This window comes from Tursiops truncatus, chromosome X, assembly GCF_011762595.2.
Source record: "Tursiops truncatus isolate mTurTru1 chromosome X, mTurTru1.mat.Y, whole genome shotgun sequence".
In the NCBI taxonomy this organism is placed as follows: Eukaryota; Metazoa; Chordata; class Mammalia; order Artiodactyla; family Delphinidae; genus Tursiops; species Tursiops truncatus.
Window position 1 is genome coordinate 90,036,019 of NC_047055.1, and position 24,506 is coordinate 90,060,524.

Here is a 24,506-nt window from a genome sequence, read left to right on the forward strand (position 1 = left end):
ACTCATTTCTTAAAGCAACAGAATAAATAGCTAAACTTATTTTAAGAGAAACTCATGTTAAAGGGCTTTTTCTTTTTTCCAGGAGGTTTTTCCTTTAAAAATAAAAAAATCAAATTTCAGTTTCTATACAAATTGCACTAAAGCAAGTTGGAAAGAACAACAAAAAGGACAAAAATCACAGAATTTTAGAGGTGGAATAACTTATGAAAAGCCCATCATTTTAAAACTGTAGAATTCTGTAACATGGACATTGCTGAAATTACAGTTATCCTCTGCCTCAGATGGGCTGATGCCTCCTACCTCCTAAGTTTTCACTTGCCTATTCATTTGAATAGGTAAAGATCTCTATACCACCTCTCTTCTCCTAAAAACTTCTGAATCATGCTGTCTATTTTAAGTGTTTTCAAATTTGGGAAAGAGATTTTGTTATTTTGCTGGCGTTAATATGGCAAAAGAAGTAGAATGTTCTGTTTATACTGGTATATTTGTCATGGGGATCTAAAGAGTTACTGCTATTTGATGGCACACCGAAACAGTGACATTCTGCTATAAACCAGCTTATCTTTCAGTTTCTCTCTATACATGTAAATATATGCTTCCCTTAAAGAATGTAACAGAAAGCATTTGATGTCAAAAGTAAGCACTGTAGTTATTTAAACCTTGTCCCCAAAATAATACAGCTATAGGTCAAGCCCTGATACAAGGAAACAGCTTTGTAATGCAGATATGTTATGATCACTGATTGATAGTGTCAAGAGTTAAGATTTCACTATAAATTTGATTTTTTTCAGACTTAACTTCATGTGACAGAATATCTTGAGGTAAAAATTTTCACAATCCAAACTGAATTACTATAAGTCAATTGAAGACTTCCAACTCCACCAAAATGGAGTAGCTTCATTTCTCTCAGGTACTTCCTCTTATAACTAAAAAACCCTGGATGTAAACGAACAAACAAGCATAGGAAGTATCTGAAAGATGGGGGAAAAGGCAGTGGAATTCCTAGAGACATCAGAACTTGAGGAGTGACAAGGCAGTGAGTTCCCTGGGTTTTCTTATTACCTCCCATATTTCCAGGACAGGGTGCTGCTTCAGAAACCCCCAGTCCAGTACCACCAAAGTCAGAGGCAAAAAAGCCCCAAGAAAAGCCTTTTCCTCCTAGCCAAAGGACGGGGGGGAAAAGTAGCTTACCAACAGAAACCTTTTTAGCAATACCCACCATACTCCAACCAAACACCAATGGAAAACCCTCCATGCAAACCCTCCAGTTTCAGCGAGGTCAAGCATGCAGCTAATCTTCCATACCCTCTTCCTCTCAGCCAGAGTGGGGGAGCAGGTGGTGTCAATCCGAGTCCCCTACCAGGGTAGTGCTGGCAGGACAAAATAGGCAGTTGATCTTCTATCCCCTAAGCAGGGGTGCTCCAGTTTCCCTGCCAGGATGGTATGGATGAGGCTGAGTAGAAAGCAGATCTTCCAGGCCCTGCAGAACCAGGGGGGTGCTCCAATACCCCTGTGCTGGGTTATGGCAAAACTGAAAAAGGAGCTTATCCTTCTCTACACCCCACACCCAGTGGAAGCAAGGGGTGCTCAGATTCACCCATTTAAGGTAGTGTCAGCAGGGTCAAGGGCAAGCTGGGCCACCCAGCAGCAAGGAGACTTAACAAAGCTGTGTGAGGCAGGATTAATCACCACTACATTTGAACGAACACACACACACAGGGGCCTCGTATCCGCAGGAACCAGACAGGAGCTGAACCAGCACCCTACCTGGCATCAACAAGATGAGTTGGAGCCAGTTAGCAGTCCACTTTCCCCCCATCCCTGGTGTCAGCAGGGACCAGTGGAGAGCTGAACCTCCACACCCACCCAGCAGTGAGACTGAATAAAGAAGCCAAGCAAGATGAAGCAGCCGACAATCCGCTTCACCCATTCTCTGGGTGCCAGTGGTGCCCAGAGAGAACTGAGCTTCCACCACCCACCACTTGGCTTCAACTCAGGGGAAGTGGTAAAAAGTGGGGAGCTTCTGCTCCATCCTGCAGCATCAGAGTGGTGTGAGTTAGCCCTCCACTTCTCTCTTGCTGAGAAGCGTGACCCATCAGGAAGCTGATCTTACACCCCCCACTCAGAGGAAACCAAGTGGTGTAAACTGGTGCCCAACTTTTGCCAGGAAGATTATCAGTGAGGACAAGGGGAGAGCTGAACTTGCATCCCATCAGTCTGCACCAAGACAGTATGATTCAGTGCTCTACTTTTACCAGGGTGGTTGTCAGTAGGGCTCAATCAGAAGCTGAACATACACAGCCACCCAGTCCTGGCACTACACCTCAACAAGGAGATTGCCTACTACAAAAAAAGGAATAGGATCCTGAGTTCTCATAACATGATAACCAAAATGTCCAGGGTACAACTGAAAATCACTCACCATACCAAAAGCCAGGAAAGTATAAAGTGAAGAGAGAAAACTATCAACAGATGCAACACTGAGATGAACCAAGGTTTTGATGAATTATCTGACAAAGATTTTAAAGTAGTCAACATAAATGCTTCAGCAAGCTATTACAACTGCTCTTGAAACAAATTAGAAAATGGAAAGTCTCAGGAAAGTTATTTTAAAAGAACCAAATGAATTAAATTATAAAACTAAAAAATACAATAACCAAAATAAAAATTCTCTGGATGGACTAAACAGTAGAATGGAAGTGACAGACAACAGAGATAGTGAACAGATCAATAGAATTTAGCCAACCTAAATGAGAAAATAGACTGGGGGGTGGGGCGGGTAGCAAAAACAGCCTCAGTCTTATGAGCCAAAAACAAAAGAGCTAAGATTCTTACCAGAGTCCCAGAGGAATAGAAGGCAGGACTGAAAAAGTATTCTAAGATATAATGGCTAAAAGCTTCCAAACTTTGGTGAAACACATTAACCAAAGAAAGAAAAAACTGGAAGAACCCCAAAATAAACTAAAGATATCCACACCAAAATACATCATAACTTAACATCTGAAAACTAAAGACAAAGAAAAATTCTTGAGAGCAGCCAGAGAAAAACGATGAATTACTTACAGGGTAATACAGATTCTAATGACAGAAAATTTCTGATCTGAAACTATAGACAACAGAAGGAAATAGCACATTTTTCCCATACTGAAAGAGAAGAACTGTACCTTGTGAATTCTATATATGGCAAAAATATCCTTCAGGAATGAAGGGAAATAAAGACAATCTCAGAAAAACTAAGAGAATTTGTTCCTAGCAAAGTTACCCTGAAAGGATGACTTAAAAAGTTCTCTAAATAGAAAGGAAATGAAAGCAGAAGGCTGGGACTTCACAGAGAAAAAAGAACATTGGAATAGGTAAAATTGTAAGTATAATAAGACTATTATACAATGCATGAGTTTCATTAAATCATATTTGCTGGTTGAAGCAAAATTTATCATACCATCTGGTGTGATGTTCCATGTTACAGAGAGAAAACACTTAAGAAAATTACATTTCAAAAGAGAGAGGGCAAGACTTCCCTGGTGGTGCAGTAGTTAAGAATCCACCTGCCAATGCAGGGGACTAGGGTTCGATCCCTGGTCCAGGAAGATCCCACATGCCGCAGAGCAACTAAGCCCATGCACCACAACTACAGAGCCTGCACTCTAGAGCCTGCGAGCCACAACTACTGAGCCCACGTGCTGCAACTACTGAAGCCCGTGCACCTAGAGCCCGTGCTCCGCAACAAGAGAAGCCACAGCAATGAGAAGTCAGCACACAGCAACGAAGAGTAGCCCCTGCTCTCTGCAGCTAGAGCAAACCCACGCACAACAAACACCCAACACAGCCAAAAATAAATAAATTTATTTTTTTAAAAAACAGAGAGAGAGAGGGCAAAAAGACCTAAATGAAAGTAAAGGTCTGCACTTCACTCCAAGTGGTAAAACATCCATACCAGAAGATGGTGATAAATTACATATGAATATTCCAATCCCCAGAGCCACCACTAAGAAATCTGTACAAAGAGACACACTTAAAAACACTACAAATCAAGACGGAATCCAAAAAATATATCCAGATAACCCATAGGGAGGTAAGAAACAGAGAAATGAGAAAGAGGAAACAAACAAAAAATAATAATAATAAAACAGCACACTTAAGCTCTAACTTATCAATAATTACCTTAAGTGTAAATAGTCTAAATACACCAATTTAAAGAGACAGGCAGAGTAGATTCTTTAAAATGATCTAGCAATACACTGTCCACAAAAAAAAAATCACTTTAAATACAATAGGTAAAGTGCAAGTATGAAAAAAAACATGTAAATATTATTTTGAAAAGGAAGCGTAGCAATATTACTATTGATAAAGTAGACCTCAGAGCAAGTAAAGTTACTAGTAATTTTAGCAAGACCAAAAGAGATAGTACATAATGATAAAGGGAACAGCCCACCAGAAGACATGACAATCCTAAATATGTACATAACAAATGCCAGAACCTCAAAGTACAAGAGGCAAAAACTGATAAAAGGAAAACAGACAAATCCACAATTACAGTTGGAAACTTGGCAATGCCACACTCTCAGCAATTGACAGAACTACCTGACAGAAAATCAGCAAGGATATAGAAGAACTTTACAATACAATCAACCAATAAGATCTAACTCTCATGTATATTAAAACGCCATCCAACAACAGAATACACATTCATTTCAAGCACCCATGGAACAGTTATCAAGATAGACCATATCCTGGGTCATAAAACAGATGTCAACTAAGAGAATGAAAATTAGAGTAAATTCCCTAATCATAAAGGAATCAAGCTAAACATCAGTGACAGTGAAAACAGGAAAATCACCAAATCTCCAAATACGTATTTAGAAACTGGGTAACACACTACTAAATACTCCATGGATCAAAGAGGAAACCTGAAGAAGAAACTTAAAAAGACATAAAACTGAATGAAAATACAACATATAAGAATATGTGGTACACAACTAAAGTAGTACTGAAATAAAAACTTATAGCACTAAATCTGTACATCAGAGAAAAAGAAAGGTCTCAAATCAATAATCCAAAAGACATGGATAGACATTTCACCAAAGAGGCTATTCAGATGGCAAAGAAGGACATGAAGGATATTTAACATCACTAGCCTTTAGGGAAATGCAAAATAAAACCACAATGAGCTATCAATACACACCTATCAGAATGTGGAAAATAAAAAACAGTAATACCACCAAAGGCTGGCAAAGGTGCAACAAAGCTAGAACACTGGTGGGAACTGCTGATGGGAATGTAAAATGGTAGAGCTGCTCTGGAAAATACTTCGGCATTTTTTTTATAAGACTAAACAAGCAACTATCAGCAAATATACTCTTGGGTACTCTTGGGCATTTATCCCAGAGAAAACTTATGTTCACAAAAACACCTGCACACAAATGTTCATAGCAGCTTTATTTGCAATAGCCAAAGACTAAAAGTAACTCAAGACATCCTTCAATGGGTAAATGGTTAAAGAAACTGTGGTACTTCAATAACATGGAATAATACTCAGCAATAAAAAGGAACAAACTATACATACAACAACTTGGATTAATCTCCAGGGAGTTCTGCTGAGTGAAAAATGGTAATGCCAAAAGGATACATACTGTTGATCCTATTTATATAACATTCTTCAAATGACAAAACTATAGAAACGGGGAACAGATCAGTGCTTGCCAGGGGTTAGGAACTGGGGAGGGGGGGGTGAATATGGCTATGAAGGACAACATGATGGATACTTGTGGTGATGAACAGGTCTGTACCTTGACTGTATCAATGTCAATATCCTGGTCGTGATATTGTACCAGATCTGTTATTACTTAAAACTGCAAGGTGAATCTACAGTTATTTCAAAATAAAGTCAATTTTTAAAAGCCAATAGAAAAAACTTTCCATTTACAGAAATGTATTCATGATAGCCAATCTGTCACCTGTCCTGTCCACTTCTGTAAGGACAACGAAGTCCAAAAAAACAAAGCAAGAGCCAAAAAACATACATCAGATTAGTAAGGACTCCATCTTTTCCTTCAGATTTTCAGGACCCAGCTACCTCTTCTCACAGAATCATGACTATTAAAGGGTTGGATAATATTTACAGATAACTTAACAGTAACTGTTATCCTTTGATATCTGAATGCTGTCTACAACATCCTGGCCAAGTAGTGTCAATCAGCAAACTTGAACATCTTCAATGACAGAAGACCCACTTCATTTATCTATCCATTTATAGATAAATACTTTGAAAAAGTGTTACAAAAAATGTTTCCCCTTAAGAGTTATACCCTGAATCTAACTTACAAACTCCAAGTCTATCTTTTTAACTGACAGGCTTACAATAAAAACATAATCATAATATACTCATACACATATACACACACACACACAGAGCAAAGTTCAACAATAGAAGTTTACATTCAATAGATCAGAAAATGCCTCAATGCCAATTCTTGCTACTTTTAGGGAAACCGAGGGGCCTTACTCATCCTTGTAACAAATGCCCAGTACCTAACAGTACGTATCCAATATGACATTTCTTATCAATTCACATCTGAGAATTCATTTAGCCCTGTCATGAGTTCCTAGGAAACAGGTAAATTACACAGTGATTATACCCATCTTCTAGAATTAGAAACATCAGATCTGACCTAAGAAATAACTATCCCAACTATAAGAAATAAATAATTTGGAGAAGTCAAAACACTAACCATTAATAAATAAGGCCAACTTTCAAATCAAAGACTAACTGAATAATTTATCATGTGAGACTAACAAAAACATACAACTCTCAGTTCCATTATGTGCCTGCATTCGTTTCTGGTCTTGAAGCCTTGAGGCTGAAATCGAAGAAAATTACAATCCAGAACTGTGCCCTCCTTCTGGGTCAAAATCTTTAAGAAATGAGTCAATCCTAAAAATTCAAATGAACCACCACCTAGAATTCTGATGCTAGACAGTCACTTTGGAAATTCTTAATCCCTAGCCGCTCATCTTAACAGACGGTGAAACTGGGGACCATAAGAATTAAGCAACTTCACAAAGTAGGCAGCAGACTCAAACACCAGTCTTCAGCTTTCTGATCCACTGTTCTTCCCAGTATATCACATAGCCTCCCAATCAAGCCAGCATTTTGAGCACCCAGGCTGAGGAAATATTAACTATGTTAAGGGAGTATGTGCTTACACCTATTTTTCCAGTTAGAGCAATAAGTTCTCTAGGGATCAGTCCACATTCTCTTCCCCTAGCACCCTTATAATGAATAGAGGAGAACTGGAGAGAATATGTGAAGTGGTCATAGACCACCACAAAACTGTGTGGTAAAATCCATACCATCTAAACCTAACCAATCCAGTGGTACTAAAGCTTTTCTTTCTTCTCAACACACTCCTACTGTTAACACCTCTACCCAAGAATAAAGTAAACTAACTGAAAATACTGGAGTCCACAGTTGGGCTTCAAAGGGTACCAAACACTCCCCAAAATCATATACAAAATGTATACAGCTACACTGACCCTCAAGTGGTTAATAACCTCAAAAAACTAACGTACCATTGTTCTAACTCCACCGCCAGTCAATCTATAATGAAAATAAAGATATTCTGCTATAAGTTAGTAACACACTAGGCCCTGTACTGTTTATAACTAATCAAGAATACAAGTTTACCTACGTTTCCTTTTATATAATAAAAACTAAGAATAAGTCAAGAAGGTGAATGACTCCTGCAAATATAAGATACTAAGTAGTATAAACTATGGCTACTTCTTTAAACATTCAGGGAAGTAAATTAAATTAGTATTCACGGGGCTTCCCTGGTGGCGCAGTGGTTGAGAGTCCGCCTGCCGATGCAGGCGACACGGGTTCGTGCCCCGGTCCGGGAAGATCCCACATGCCGCGGAGCGGCTGGGCCCATGAGCCATGGCCCCTGAGCCTGCGCGTCCGGAGCCTGTGCTCCGCAACGGGAGAGGCCACGGCAGTGAGAGGCCCGTGTACCGCAAAAAAAAAAAAAAAAAAAATTAGTATTCACGGAGACTGATAATCAGTCACACCAATAAAACCAAAATGTGAAGGCAAATTTTGCTACTTATTCCAACTGACAGTTCACGGCATATAAAATTAAGCAACTGCTATCTTAGTAAAACACATGTGAACATACTTTCAAATAAAACTTTTGCATGTTGAAGAATTTCTACCTTTCATACCCTATATAAAAGGAGTAACAGAACCTCAAGATCAAAATAACTTCATCACCCAAACCGATCGCCTCACCAACATCTCACTACTTGAATGAAAGAACTCTCAAACCCAAGACAATTCGATATAAAAACAAGTAATATTTTCATATGGCAAGCAGCAAAATTAACAAAGCATTTTAACAACTTGTATACAGTATCTCATTTGTGTGGGAAAAAAATACAACAGAATATACAGGTGTTGAAATATGAAGTTACCCAGCAAATCTGTTATCAATGGCTGCCTGAGAAGAGGAACTAAATAACTGGGAGATGGTGTGGAAGAGAGATTTTCATTTTACTGCAACATCCTTTATGTAACTTTTCAATTTTGTACTCTGCACAAGTATTCTGCACAAGTATTCACTGTGTATTCAAAAAAGCTGCATGAAGGTATTTCAAAAGAAAGATAGGATCATGGCTGCAATTTTAGAATGGTTGCAGTGAGGATGGAGAAAAACAAACAGATTTGAAATTTAAGATGTAGAAACGTCAAGATACGGTGACTGTTAGGATGTGAAAAGTTAAGAAAAAGAGGAGTTAAAAATGACTAAGGTTTCTGGCAAGGGTAGTGGTAAGCGCTATTTACTAAGACAAGGTACATCAAAGACAATCATAAATTCAGCTTGCATATGTTCAGTTTAAGATGCCTTCAAGATACCCAGGTGAAGTAATCAAGTGGCAGTCAAGTATGCATGCAACTTGGGAGCAGACAGAGTAAAAAAGATCTAGAACAGAATCTCCTTGCAAAGGAGACTGAGATGTGGTCAGAGATGCAGAAATAAAGCCAAAGTAGTCAGATGTTAGGAAAGTCAGGGAAGGGTGTTTTCAAGAGATCTCAAATCTGCCTCTATCTCCCCCCTCATTCCTCAACTACAGCCTCACTTTAAAAATTGTCTTTTCCAAGATGATAACATATATCTTGTACTGAGCACCTTCCACACCAGGCCCAATGCCAGGCATTTTACATATCTTTTTTTCCTAACACAAAATGCAATAGCCTGCCAGAAATCTATTACCACTTCCATTTTACAGATGAGAAAACTGAGCCTCTGAAAAATGAAATAATTTGCCCAAAGATCATATATCTAGTAAGTGGCAGAAGCAGAATTCTACTCTAAAATCCATGCAGTGCTATCTATCCATCAGTACTTCACAACTAGGTTCCTTTCCCCTCCACTTTATCTCTCACTGTAGCCAATAATATTCCCAGAAAATCTACTTCTGGTCATGTCACTTCCCCTGATTAGAGAGTTGAGTTCAATGACTCCCCAAAACCTCCTATGGCCTACAGTGATGGGGGCCTTCACATGCTCAATTACCTCCTCCCAATCCCACTAAGACACCCTACCCTCTCTCTGTCCACACTAAATTATTCAAAATTCCTCAAACACCATTTAACTTCATACCTCCAACTCTACCTTCTTTTTCCTCTTGCTCAACTTCTTTCTATTCGTGTTTGATAACCACGGCCAAAATGTCATTATATTTTTGTGCAGTTTCTCTTACCCACTTCTCCAGTCTAAACTAACTGCTCCAAAACGTTGGGAATTTGTGTGGGTAGCTTAAATTACCCATAATCAAAAGTTTTAAATGTTTTAATTGTTCCATCATTTGAGAGCTCACAGCACTTTGCATATACCTTGATTATGGTACTTACTACATCATATGGTCACTCCGTCTGCCCATCTCTCTCCACAGACTGCAGGGGCAGGGGCCAAGTATTACTTGTTGCCCCAGGACTTGGCACAGTCCCTCACTCACAGCAGTTCAGCAAACGTCTCACAAATCAATCAAGCAAAGTAAAAGCTTTTCTACTTCTCATTCTGACACCTGAAATTCAAAAACCTAAAACACTTAACTACTGTATCTTAAAAACAAATTTTCCGAGCTTCTCTGGTGGCGCAGTGGTTAAGAATCCGCCTGCCAATGCAGGGGGCACGTTCGAGCCCTGGTCCAGGAAAGATCTCACATGCCATGGAGCAACTAAGCCCGTGCGCCACAACTACTGAGCCCGTGAGCCACAACTACTGAGCCTGCACTCTAGAGCCCGTGCTCCACAACAAGAGAAGCCACCGCAATGAGAAGCCCACGCACCGCAATGAAGAGCAGCCCCCGCTCTCCGCAACTAGAGAAAGCCCGCGCACAGCAACGAAGACCCAACGCAGCCAAAAATAAATAAAATAATTCTTTTAAATAAATAAATTTTCCCTAAATATATAAACTATCCAAACAGACTCAAGCAACTAAGATTCATAAAGTTCTTAGGAAAAATTCTCTCTTCTGTCACATATTATGTAATATTCTATTACAGAATTCTACCACAATATTAAAATACAAATAAACTCACATATATTCAGCTAAATATCTGCTTTCTACTCATTTCCCAAGCAACTAATTCTTAGCTTCCAAATGGCAAAAAAAAATCAAGGCCCATGGATATTTGATATTAAGAACTTATTTTATGTGTAATAAAGGCACTGTGGCTATGTTTCAGAGACAAACTGAAATAGCTAAGGATTAAATGATGTGACTGATATCTGAGATTTCCTTCACAATAATGGTAGTGAGGGGCAAAATACAGATGAAACAAGACTGGTTACGAGTTGAAAATTGTTGAAGCTGGGTAATGACTGGTGAGGGTTGGTTGGTTGATTTTCTCTGCTTTTGAAAATGTTGGAAATTTTCCCTAATACACTGTTTCTTTAAAAAAGAGAAAGATCTAACGAACATAATGTAATAGATCTAGTTTAAAACAATCCTTTATCTAAAAGGTTTCTTCCATTGTTCTAAATTAAAATAAATTAGATGACCTCATATAATACTCTTAACTATAACAAAGGCCAACCTTCTTCCTGAGAATAAACTTAGCAGTAGCATCTTTTATTTACTCTAACACAGACAAAATACTACTACAGACAAAACCACAAAAAGAATACAGGAACACATTCACAACAGAATGATGTCAGTCTTAGCAATGTAGAGAAGTACAGAAAAGATATAATAAAAGGAAGAAACAGGTAAGAGAAAATAAACAAAACCTTATACAAGAAAGTGGCAAACGGCCATAACTTGGCTGAGAAACCTAAAACTGTCTAAATAAGAGATTACTCCCACCCTTCCAGGTTACAGTTTTTAATTAGGTCCCAAATGTAAGCCCAGGCCAACTCAGGCCCAAAAATAAAGTCATCAATGAAACAGATGCTAAAGACCAAAATGAAGAATGAGTACAGCAACTATAACAAAGCCATGTAAATAAAATGCAAGGAAATAGGACCAGGCTGAGGGCAGCAAAAAGAAAAAAAGAAATAGGACCAAATAGGGTACACACCTCTACTTCATTTACCCCTATCCCCACTGAAGGACCATCAAGACGAGAAGTATCCCAACGTGACAACAAGGTATTCACAGGTATCTCTAACTACACACTATAGTGTAAAATCCATCTTTAATCAACCAAAATATAATTCTGGCATACTCACTATCAGTGTGCTTATTTTATTATTTTTAAGGTAATGAATGTCTATGGTTAAAATAACAACAACAAAAAAAGCCCACAGTGGTACAGAAATCTGTTTAAAATCTCTCCTCCTGGGGCTTCCCTGGTGGCACAGTGGTTAAGAATCCGCCTGCCAATGCAGGGGACACGGGTTTGAGCCCTAGTCCGGGAAGATCTCACGTGCTGCAGAGCAACTGGGCCCGTGCGCCACAACTACTGGGCCTGCGTGCCACAACTACTGAAGCCCACATGCCTAGAGCCCATGCTACGCAACAAGAGAAGCCATCGCAATGAGAAGCCAGCGCACCACAATGAAGAGCAGCCCCCGCTCATCACAACTAGAGAAAGCCCGTGTGCAGCAAGGAAGACCCAAAGCAGCCAAAATAAATAAATAAATAAAAATTTAAAAAATAAAAAATAATAATAAAATCTCCCCTCCTCCTCACCCTAGAGCCGCTTTGTACTCCAAGATGATCACTATTCAAATACTTCTTGAGTATCCTTCCAAAACTTTGTCAGAGAATTTCCTAAACTGACCCATGAACACTCAATTCAAGGATCTCAAGTTAGGAGCTCATAACAAAGGTAAATATTACTACAAAATGAGATCAGAGAGGGACAGAACACACAGCAGATAAACCTTTGAACATATGCTAAAAGCTAAAATCTGATTTTAAATCATGTGTTCCTAAACAAAATTAAAAGATTCCTTGCTGATAAAGAAGTCAAGAAACACCATCTCCAAGAAACAATCAAGAAATAAGCCCCACCCTATCAACGAGACCTTCTACTGAGGCCCAATCTAGGATAGAACTTTGAAACTCAATTTACAACTGCCCCAAGAGTAAACTAACTGAAAATGGGGATCCAAGAAAGCAAATAGTGTTGTTTTTGCAGGAGCCATCAATGTCCTGCCCGTCTCCAGCACTACCCATCTAGGGAAAGAAGGTGCAGATCACAAGAGTCCGCAGCATGAGGAGCTAAGAGCCGGGTCTTTCTTTCTCTTCTGGGGTCTGGTGTTCAAAGTGCATAATTTGTTGAAACATATGCCTAGATAAATGGAAAAGGCTATCTGTAAATTAAGCTAGCCCAGAAGCCACTGTGCAATTATCTCACAAATGTGAATCCCCCCCCATTTAACTCATATTACAAAAACTGAATGAAATAATTGAGTTTTAAATGTCTGACACAGAATGTTACATAATATAAATTCTCATTAAATGTTTTAAGAAAAAAATTAAATGAAATACACATCAGGATACAGTGAGTCGCATGTGCTTTCATTAATTTTAACCTAGCAACTATCAGTTAACTTTTGAAGTTAATTCCAATAATCTAAAATCCAGGGGCTGTCAGTTAACATTTGAAATTCGCAAATCAGGAATACACAGTCCAGAATAGTTAAATCTAAAAATGAGAGACATGAGGAAGACAGGCGCCATGACAGCACTCTACAAAGGTAATGGTTCTCCTGCCTTTACTTCAGTCAGGAGAATGTGTTAGGTAGCATAAGGAATGTCAGAAGTAAGTTTTCATCGGTGAAATAAACGATGTCCAAGTTAATGTGGCTTGGCTAGAAATACTGTAAAGGCGTCTCCACCTCTGCATGAACAGGGTCTAAGAATCAGCAAATCTAGGATCTCAATACTCTCCAGAGTGCACACATACTCTAAGAGTCCCATTCAGCCTTGTGTTCCACCACTGATCAGGTGATTCTGGGGCTAATGCCTACTGCTGCTAACATATTGCTACATGTGCCTCCAAAGCACCTTTCCAGCAAGGTCCTTGATAGACTACCTACAAGGACAAAGAGCTGGGACTTCTGTCGTCAAGCTTCACCAACAGGTTCCTGTGACTGCTTTTGTGCATGCTTGCTAATCAATGTTTTTTTATGGGTGGCAAAAAAAGAAAGAGCCATTCTAACTTGTAAATTGTTAAACTGACCTTTATCATAAGCTTTCAGGATACTTCACACTTTTCTTCTGCCACTGATGTTTTTGTGATAGTCATCCTTATACTTATCTCCCCCTTTTAGGGAACTGTAAGTTTTCAATGCAGACAAGGGATATCTATGTTATCTTCATATTCCCTGCATAGAAGACTTGCATTCAGTGTACTCAAATATTTGTTGCTCTAATTTACTATCGACAAATTACAAACCAGTATAGAAAACTGATACAATTATATGTGAAGCTTCAGTATGAGTACAGAAGACTGTCAGTTATATATTCATTAAATAAACTCCATTAATTAACTAGTCTACAAATACATGTGGATCTTAAATAACCTAACCACCATTTCAATTCTTAGACAATCCAGTGGTGTTTTTGTAACATAAATTAGTTCTCTGGATACATTTTAAAAATATTAATAATGCAGTCACTAACATCAATTTCAAAGAGCTCAAAGCATCAAAATGAGTTTCAAAGTAAAATAAACTTAACCAAAAATAACCTTTTCAAATCTGCAAAATAATACTGGTATTACATAAATAAAAACTAAATGTTACATAATCAAGTCAGAAAAAGATATTTTTACTCTGTAGCTAGCCAAGCACTGAACCTTCACCTTGGTTCAAAGCGCATGGCCCACCATTCCACTTTACCATCTACATCACAGCAACTCACGTCTCACACAGTTTTTCTTAACAACCTGAAATATATAGAAGTGGCAGCCAAATGTCCCCTAGTCATTTCAATTTGTAACCGAGTCTACGGAAAGAGCTATTGGGGCGGGGCGGGGGGGCGCAGTTCAGAGCTTAAAAAAGCACATGTTTATATTCCTGCAATTCTAATGTGTGGCCAGATAAGCAAGCATTTTCTATAATCTCTTACTATAGCTTTATTACCAGGAACGTAACAAAATCTTAGGAAATGTATAGTAACTGCATGAGACTTTGTCCGGATAAATAATAATGACTATAATTGTTTACAAGACAACTTTCCAAAGTAGAAAATACTTTTTAAGATGCATCATATTAAAGACCTAATTTTCAAACAAAAAAGTATGACATTATTCTGTGGTTACTTTTGTAACCCAAACACTAATCTCCTTTAGCACTGGAAATGAATATATTCCTTTAAGTGCCAGCAAACAAAACACACACATAATATAGCATAATTTTAAACATCAACATCCAAATATTATAGTATAAAAAAGCCACCTCTACAACTAACCTAATAATTTTCCCTTACCATCTACATGCAAGTGAACCAAATTTAGGAAAATACATGCTTTAATGGACCTGAAACTACTTCCACTGCCCCCAAAATTTTAAATTCCAGCTATTTTCATACTAATTATCTCCTAGGAAAAAAAGCACATACATTTTATTTTTCTTAGACACATACATTTTAAAATGGTAAACAATCCATAACTACTTCTAGGTATTCTACATAATCTTTCTATTGATTAAAAGAATTACAAAAGAAAAAAAATCCCAATAAGAGTATTTAATACAAACTTAAAGATGACATAGATACCTCAAAGTGAACAACTATGTATTTTAGCAATAGTTCCCTGACAAAAGATTCCCCAACCCTTTAGCATTATATAACTACTATAAATACATATAGTATTACTATATTCATGCTACATATTACTACATATTATTTTTTAACTCAAATCCTTATTAACTGAAAACAAGATTAATCCAAAAGATTTTCAAAAATGTACTGAAAGTGTCACCATAGTTAATTTCTGTTAAAATGTTTCACTTTTTAATTACTTTTCAGTAACTCCACTATAATTAAAAAATAAGAATACTGAATTATGTTACCAAAAGATGGTCAGCATTAGTTTAAAGAGAAAAGTAATCAAAATCAGCTATATTTCAAGAACTCTGATTAAGCAACCACTTGCTGTTTACAATCTTTTAAAAATATTTTAAAGGTATTACTGCAAAATAATATACTGTATTACTAATTTCTTTTTCATCCAAAACCCCAAGCACTGTATATCAAACGGCAATCATTCAAACAAAAATTCTTTCAATGACTCCAATATAAATTAATCTCACAAATGCATTCAGAGACTACGAGAAATCAGCAGTTTAGACAAAGTATTCTCACCTAGAAAAGGTACATACGAGTTTAGAGGCAAGTAAGAGACAGTTATTATTAAATGTTTTAAACTTTCCAAATCTTTTAAGTCAAGAGTTAACCTTTTTTAAAACCTACTAATTTAACTTTAAAAACTTGAAAGAAGATCCAATAATATATAGGAATAAGAATTTTTGAAAGCAAGTAGTAATAGCTAAATTTCTGTCAAAAAAAAAAGTTATACAAGGTGCAGACTAAATTTGTTGGGGGGGTTGGGGTGAGGGGGTGGTAATGAGAAAAATCATCGCTAAAAAGAGAATCCTGGGAGTTATTTAATTCCAGTATCTGCTCTTAGGTAAGTAGCCGGAACCTACCCCAACAAAGAAAAGCCAACTCTTATTTTTAAGACTTTCAGACAATAAGAATTCTGAAACTAACACAGCTCAACATTCCACAAAAAACATACTGTTTACCAGGGCTGTGCAAAAGATGGATGACACTAAATAATTCAATACTTCCTATAGCAGGACTCCAGCTCCTTCATTCTATTCAGAATCCAATTCAAACACATGGTGCGAGGTTATATAATATCAAGCTTTACATTACACATTTCACTGGTATGTTCGAGCTCACAAGGACGCAACCATGAATTGCATGCGGTTGCAAGCACATTCTCTGGAATGTTTTATTTTAATGTTAAGGCTAAGAAGCCTTGACCTAAATAGGTAGGACCTCACAAGCATGGGGTCTGAAGTAATGAAGAACCTTTTTTCTTTAGTTCCACAAAACATTTAGTAATCAAATTACCCAGTATTTTATGAAGCCTTCATTCTTCCACAAAACATAATGAAGCTTCGCAAGTTTCTCATTTATAAGATGTTGCTTATTCAAACATCAAGAAAGTATTGCACTTGCACAAAGAAATACCTGAAAATGTTCAGTTCTTTTACAATTTAAACTCAGTAGTGCATAATAACTGCAGGGTTCAATATTACAATCTGAAATACAATGTTAAGCACAATCCACTGTGAATCCATCTAAATACAAGCATTCTGAGACATGAAATCAACTAGCATTTTACACATTATCCACGTAGAACATCAGATTCCATTTATTTCTTCATTACCATAACCAAAAGCCGTAGCCTTGGCCAAACTTTTCCAAATGTATTATCTTGCAAACAGTTTTACCAACCTCCTATTAGATCGGCAATAATCACTCCAAAATAAATAATGCTCCTTAAATTTAAATATTTTGCTTAATCTTTTGGAATGACAACTCTGACAGTAGTGAAGTATTTTTAAATAAAATATTTTAAATACTCAGGTTGAAACAAATTTCAAAGCTTAGGTCATTTGTGTTTAAATCATTTCAGAGCTAGTCGCTATTCATTTTTCCAGCAATAATTTTAATGAAGCCAATTAATACATAGTCAAAGTTTAATTCAACTTTTCTCTATGGGTCAAAGGGACTGGGCTTACTGAAAAGGATTATTTCAGTTTAGCTTTCTGGTCATTATTTGTATTCAAAACCCCTTACACTTATTTTGAAACAAAAAACCTAAGTGTAATTACAGATAAAAGGTATTAGTGACTCTCCTAAACCAAACTACAGACAAAAATTAGGGACAACTAAATTTTTTTTTAATCAACTTAAGAATAAAATGCAAGGCTTTAGTCATTTCAAACTTCCTTCTCAATTGCAACAATAAAGCTAGGTGTCAAATGCAAAGCCACTGATTTCAGCTAGAAAACCAAATGTCTTAATGGATGCAACACCTATCCCAGCACACTCCAAGTTTCATGGTCCCAATTAAGAAGCAAGCATACAAATATCATTTCGATCAGATTTTGGTCAAGAGACACAAACTGATGCAGACAGATCGAGACTCCAGTGCCTTTGTTCAATAGCTTACGGGTGGGTAACTAAATGTGCTACAGGTTGATAAGCATTTACCAGGCTTATGAATGCTGCTTCCAAGCTTGAGAAAGGTACAAGAATTCTAGATGCAAATAATCTTGGATAATTTTTATTAAACACCACCGAGATACACACTCCGAAGGAGAGGCCTATTCATCGCTACTATTTATTTCCATGTTTACCTCTCCTCCCTCCCCCAAACCCCCCCCTTCACTTTCTCCTCCCACCCTGTCCCGCCATCTTGGGCCGACAGGAGCAGCCATTACTTAACTAAATGACAGTGCCAACAACTTTCCACACAAATAAACAGAAACTGCACCCCGAATTCCCCCCTGGCCTCCCCTGCCAGACACGCAGGAAACGAGGCTCCAAGAAGAAAACACATTCACAAGTAACTGCAGGATTTCTATGGCCGAAAGACCCAAAAAGTAAACAAGTCACCTAACTTCAGGTAAAACACCATACCCCTCGAGATGCATGACAACAGACCCATGCAAACTCTTCACCGCCCTAAACTACTGCAACTTCCCCCTTCTGGGAGCGGGGACACAAGAAAGCCCCAAACGTTGGGTTAACAGTAGACTTCCCGAACAGCCTTCCTGGAGGAAAAGAATAAAAACCAAGGGAGGCAAGTAAGTCGGAAATGCGGGGAAATCTGCACACATTTACAAGCCCTTGACCCTAAACAGGCACCTCGGAGCGATCATCGGTCGCCCCTCCCAAAGCCGTAAAATAACAGGCAGTTTTGTCGACCCAGTTGAGCTCGGCCCCAAAGCGCTGCCGTCTCTGTTCCTCCAGCTACGAGAGGAGAGGGCGATTTCGCAAGGGAGCGAGTGAGGGATCCGGGGGTGTGTGTGGGGGGCGGGGGGAGGGGGGGGAGCAGAAGCAGGAAATAGTTTTCCGGAAGCCCCTCGGCCCTCCTTCGCGGCCACAATGAGCGCCGGCCGGGCCGCGGGGCCGCGGGGTTCGGGGCGAGCGGGGCGCCGGCCGGGGAGACCGTGTCCGCGCTCCGGCCCGCAGCTGCCTTACCTTGCCCAGCAGGGCCTTCGTCCTGGCGCCATCTTCATGAAACCTCACGAAACCGAAGAGGCGGCTGTGGAGAGAGACACACGCGGCTCGTTAAAGGTCCGACAGCACCACCGACCCATCCCTGCCCGAGCCCGAGGCCCCAGCGGCGGCTACAGCACAGAGAGCGCCAAGCCAAGGTGCTCGCCCCGCCGCCGCCAGAGGCGAGCCGCGCTCCGGCCTCCCAGGAGAGCGGCGCCAACCCGTCCGGAGCCGACCGGGCGGGTGACGGCAGCCCGTACCTGTCCAGTCCGCCGAGCGCCTCCCTTTCCTCGGCTGTCAGGCTCGGGGACGCCTCCTCGCTCTCGCCGCTCGCTTTTCCCGCCGCCATTTTCTTTTCCTCATCACCGAAAGCGGCGGCGGCGGCGGCAGCGGCGGCGGCGGTAGCGAGCGACACTCCGCAGGATTTCATGGAAACGCAGCGAATTCACAACTCCGACGCCGACACCTCCCCCCGGGCCGGGGCCCACAACGACGCCCCCAGTCTCCGCGCGGGACCGGCACACCAACTTTATCGCCGCCTCCTCCTCCGCCGCAGGCGGCAGCGACGAAAAATCCCAACGCGGCGGCAGTGAAGGCGGCGGCGGCAGGGGCTGCAGAGCCCCCGAGTCGGCAGCGGCGACGGCTCGGCTTGTAGGGTCACATCGCGGGAGCGGGCGAGGGGCAGCCACGGGCGGAGATGGCGGGAACGGCCGGAGCGTGCGGGGTTGAGGGACGCGGGGGGGATTCGTTGGAGACACAAACTTCCCCGGCACCAGCACAAAGTTGTTGTAATTGTGTCACACAGCGAACCCCACGCCGCCGCCGTGACCCCCCCCTCCCCACCCGGCCGGCGCCGCCAATCAGCGTGGCCCGCTCGCTTCACGTGACCTTTGTTGACTCACGTCAGCCGTGGCTCCACTCAACTTGCTAGCTGCCCGAGCCCCGCCCACCGAGGCCCCCACCGACAGGGAGCGGGACGCACGCCAATTCTGGCCGGTGGTTGGCTGCTGGGCCCGTCCGTCCGAGGGAAGGGTTTGTCCTCGAGAGGGAGCAGCTGATTAGGTTGTGCCAGTTAAATACACTGGGGCAGAGAATGGAAGGTCCGGGCCGTGTCACCTCGGGAGCCGCGGCGGGCTCGGGAGGGGGAGGGGAGCGGTGGGGAAGGGCGAGGTCCGGCACCGCCCGCGGCGGGCGCGAGCAGTGAGCGAGGACACCATGGACGGCCTTTGCCTGCCCGGGAGCTAGGTGGTGGGCCCAGACCGCGGCTCCGGCATCGTGCGCTTCGGGGGTCCCGGGCCCCGGAGGGCCTGATAAGGGTCGCGTCGCCGGGAGGCGGCGCACGGCCCCTGACCTCCGCCCTCCGAGGAAGGCGCCCACTTTTGGCACCGCTGGAAGTAATGGCCTCCGCGAGGAGCGCACTCGGGCAGTGGCTGCTGGCCCCCTGCTCCGCGGCTCAGGCGCCGCCCTAGGCCAGGCGTGCGCTCTCGGCCCCGATCCCCTCGCTCGCCCCCCAAGTGAAGGGGGAAAGGTCCCCTGACCTCCGGCCGAAGGGAATGAAAAGTCACCCACCGGGGTCTGGCTCGCTGACCATAGCTCCCCACCGCCAAAGGTCTGTTGGCGGCACTTTGGGTCCAAAGTTTCATGCTACCTGTGTTTTATCAGTAGTTCATTATAGTGTTGTAAGAAAAAGCAATGACGAAAAATTAAGCGAGATCTCCAGGATGTTGGTTTCTACTGCTCTGATCTCAGTGGGGCCTTCATGGAAGAGTTCGGGCTGCTTGTAGACAGGCCTGAGAGAAGGCATAATTAAGATAGTCAGCGAAGCTTGCAGCCCAGAAAACCCTTTTCTACCTCCCACAACATGTCTTACACAACAGTAACACTTTCTTGTTCTGACCGCGTCACAGGTGCAAATAAAAGTCACTAGTCTGCCTTTCAATCCATAGTATAATTGGGAGAAAAAGAAAACATGCGTTCGGTCTATTACTCTGTCCAAAAGACAAATTTAATAAGATATGTCTCATATATCAGATCTGTTACAGGGCACACCTCCAGTCTTCAGGGATAGGAAAAAAATTAATGGACATACGAAGACAAGGTTTCCTTTATAGACATGGACTCTATATTTTCAATAATGTAACCAATAAACAAGGTATGTTCAACTTGGATGTTAAACTATAAGGAAGACAATTCAGTGCTGACTCAGTAATCCTAGCAGTATTCAGTGAGAAGCTATGGAAATCCCATACTGTGTGTGATTTTGCACACAGTTTTAAATTGTTCCCCTGAGACTAGTAACTAGACTAACAAACTATAGTTTTATATGGATTATATTTCAGGTTTAATTACTTTCTCTGAAACACCTCTTCCACTCTTTATGGCATTCCTTCCATTTTACTTGAATGGGTGAATATACAGGGCTGAATATTTTCTGCAGCTAAATTAGCACATGCATTGTAAACTTTCTCACAACAGATGACCTTCAAAGCCTGGGAGATTTTGACACCACTATCTCCCCCCACAAACCACCATACACACACACACACACACACACACACACACACACACACACGCACTTAGACTTGCACAAGCAGAGATAGAAATTCTGCCAGTATTTGGCAGTCTTCCTGGAGCTGGTGGTTCTTGACTCAGGCCGTTTCCAAGAATTATAAGGCTGCCCACCTCCAACCCCTCAAAACCTTCTTTCTCACTACATAATCATTACTAGGTACTAGCAGCAGAATTGCATGGAGTGGATGCAATGTGTGGGGTCGAAGTCAGGCAGACCGGGATGCAAATTATTACTCTGCACAGGCTGTGTGTCCTTGGGAAAGTTACTTATCCTCTAAGCCAGAATTCTGTGTCTAGTCCAATTACAGTCCATCATGAAGCATGAGATAATTTTTATACAGTAACATAGTCCTTATATCACTGTGTAATTTTTTAGATCTTGCATAGTTTATATCATATAAATGTATGTACAATAGGTATGTAGCCTCTAAGGTTTAGGTCCTTCACTGGAGAGAGAAATGGCGAAGTGGGATAGATGATTTTATAACAATTATTTCTATGAAAAGTGAACCTGAAAACCCATATGGGAGGCAGAGCAGTTGAGCCAAAGGAGCATGAACTGTGGAATCATGCAGATCTAGGTTCGAATCCTAACTCTGCCACTTGACAGCTGGGTGACCTTCAACAAGTTAGTCTAATTTGAGCTTCAGTTCCCTCATCTGTGAAAAAGAGAAGATAAATCTTTTTAACACTTTACAACATTATTTTGAAGATTTAATGCCGTAAGGTAGGTAAAGTGCCAGACACATAATATTGAAAGACCTCAAAAAAAAAAAAATAGGAAGGTTCGTATTTCTAAAATCCTTTCTAGCTTTCCACATTCTGGGTTCTAACTGTGTTGATCGTCAGCTTACCAATCACTTCCTCCTTATCCCTCCCCAACCTCCCTATAAGCCCAACACACTAGGCAGTCCTAATATACTTTTTGTTTGTGCATATAACCCCAACATTGCTACATCTCTCCTTCTTTATTCTAAAATTAAACCTTATATCTCTTAGTACTGCTTCTTGTTTCATAATTATAACTTAATACACTAGGAGCTGGGGAGAATAATTTTAATTTACCAAGTTGATTTGACTAATATATGCATAGATAAATCAATGTTTTAAAAATATATAAAATTTGTGTTACGCTGAGTCCAATTATGGACTAGTTAGGGCATCATTTGTAGCAACACTGTTAATACTTATGTAAGTACCATCAATTAATATCAGAGGAGAAGCCCACTCAATTATAGGAAAATAAATTTAACTCCTTTTAAGCAACTAAATAGTTAATCTGAACTATTTAGGAATACGTAGTTCATTTATATCGTTAGTGCCACATAACCTATGCATACAATAAAAAGTCACGTAACAGAGTCATGATTTATCTAGTCTTATAAATAGAAGTATACTTATCCTTTAAATCAGGATCAAAAATAAATTCAGCTCTTCCTGCACCTACCGGTGTCATAAAGATTATCCAACTCATGTCCAAACACATTGATGACAAACATAAATATAGGGTTAGAGTTGAGGGGAGATAAGGAGCCAAGTACAGACAGACTTTCACCTGTTTCAAAAACTTCAGTTGTCAGAATAGTTTTGGGACTTCTGGAAGAAGCCACACCCATCAGGAGCCCAGACTACCCTTACCAAGCTGTAGTGAGGCATCCCAAATCCTACCCACCACCACCACACTGGGGAGCCTGGGCTTCCACTCCCACCCAGCAGTAATGAGGCATCACTCCTTCCTTGCTGAGGTGGTGTCAGAGGAGGCCTCCTGGAGGGTCAGAACTTTTACAGTGCCCAGTGGTAACAAAGCCACCACTCCCGTGGTGTCAGTGGAAGCAATGTGGGGAACAGTAATGAGGCACTCCTACACCTCCAGACATGGTGGTATCAAGGGAGGCCTAGTGGGGAGCCAAAATTTCATTCACACCCAGTGGTAACAAGGAGACCCTCCCCCTCCACCAGCGTCAATCAAGGTTGACTGGGGAACTTGGACTTCCACTCCTACCTGGCAGTAACAACACAGTGCTTTCCCTTCCCCAACAGAGTGATGTCAGAAGAGACCTGCTAAAACACAATATTTAGATGTATAATACCCACAATGTCCAGGTTTCAATGAAAAATCACTCATACCAAGAACCAGGATAACCCCAACATTAATTAGACAAGACAATCAACAGATGTGAACACTAAGGTGAATCAGATGTTCACGTTATCTGCCAAGGATTTTAAAGCAGTCATAAAAATGTTTCAATGGCAATTATGAATCCATTCCAAGCAAATGAAAAACCAGAAAGTCTTAGCAGAGAAATGGGAAGTTTCAGCAAAGAAATAGAATATACAAAGAAGAAACAAATGGACATTTTAGAACTGAAAAATATAATAACCACAATGTAAAACTCAATGTATGGGCTCATCATCAGAATGGAGGGGATAAAGGAAAGAGAGATCTTCAAGACAGAGCAATAGAAATTACTCAATCTGAACAACAGAGAGAAAATAGACTGGAAAAAACAAACAAACAAACAACACCACCACCAAAAAAAGAAACAAAAAAACCCAGAGCCTCAGAAATCTATGGGAAGATAACAAAAGATCTCACATCTATGTCATCAGAGTCCCAGAAGGAGAGGAGAAATAGGTCAGAGCCCAAATGGTATGCAAAGAAATAATGGCTGAAAACTTTCCAAGTTGACACAGTCCCTGTCCTGAACTCTTACTTGGAGAGTTGTATAAATAAATTTTATACTATAAAATAGAGTGATGAGTGCTATAAGCTTTACCCAAATTTCTGTGGATGCTCATAGAAGAGGCAACTTTATCAACCTAGAGGTACCAGATAAAGCTCCTAGAGAATAAAAGATGGATTGTTGGGAGCTAGAGGGTAGATACAGGGGTGGGTGTCTTCCCGGCAGAGGCAGCAACAGATCTGCAAAAGCACAGATGCCTAAGAGTATGAGAGTTCTGGTAAATTCAAGCAGGTGAGCATGGCTGTGACCAAAAAGGTAAGGAAAGAATTGGGACTTGAAGTTGGAAAAGTAGGCAGAACCATGAAGAGTCCAGTAAGGCTTACTAAAGAATCATACCAATGGTTATTGTGATTTTAGGCACAGAAATAGTAGGGTTGCTAGTGGTGTTAGTGCTGCTACTTTAAACAGATTTCCTTTTACCTGGGCTCAGCATCT

General features: G+C 40.7%; 1 protein-coding gene across 1 annotated transcript in view; it reads right to left on the bottom strand.

Annotated features, from left to right (window-relative positions):
- The window catches only part of KDM6A (lysine demethylase 6A), a 204,571-nt gene extending 185,010 nt beyond the window's left edge, over positions 1-19,561 (bottom strand). The window contains 2 exon segments of the mRNA XM_019943503.3: positions 18,739-18,802; positions 19,017-19,561. Coding sequence (XP_019799062.2) covers positions 18,739-18,802; positions 19,017-19,186 — 234 coding nt within the window. The 5' untranslated portion in view covers positions 19,187-19,561.
- Between the last annotated feature and the right edge of the window lie 4,945 nt (positions 19,562-24,506).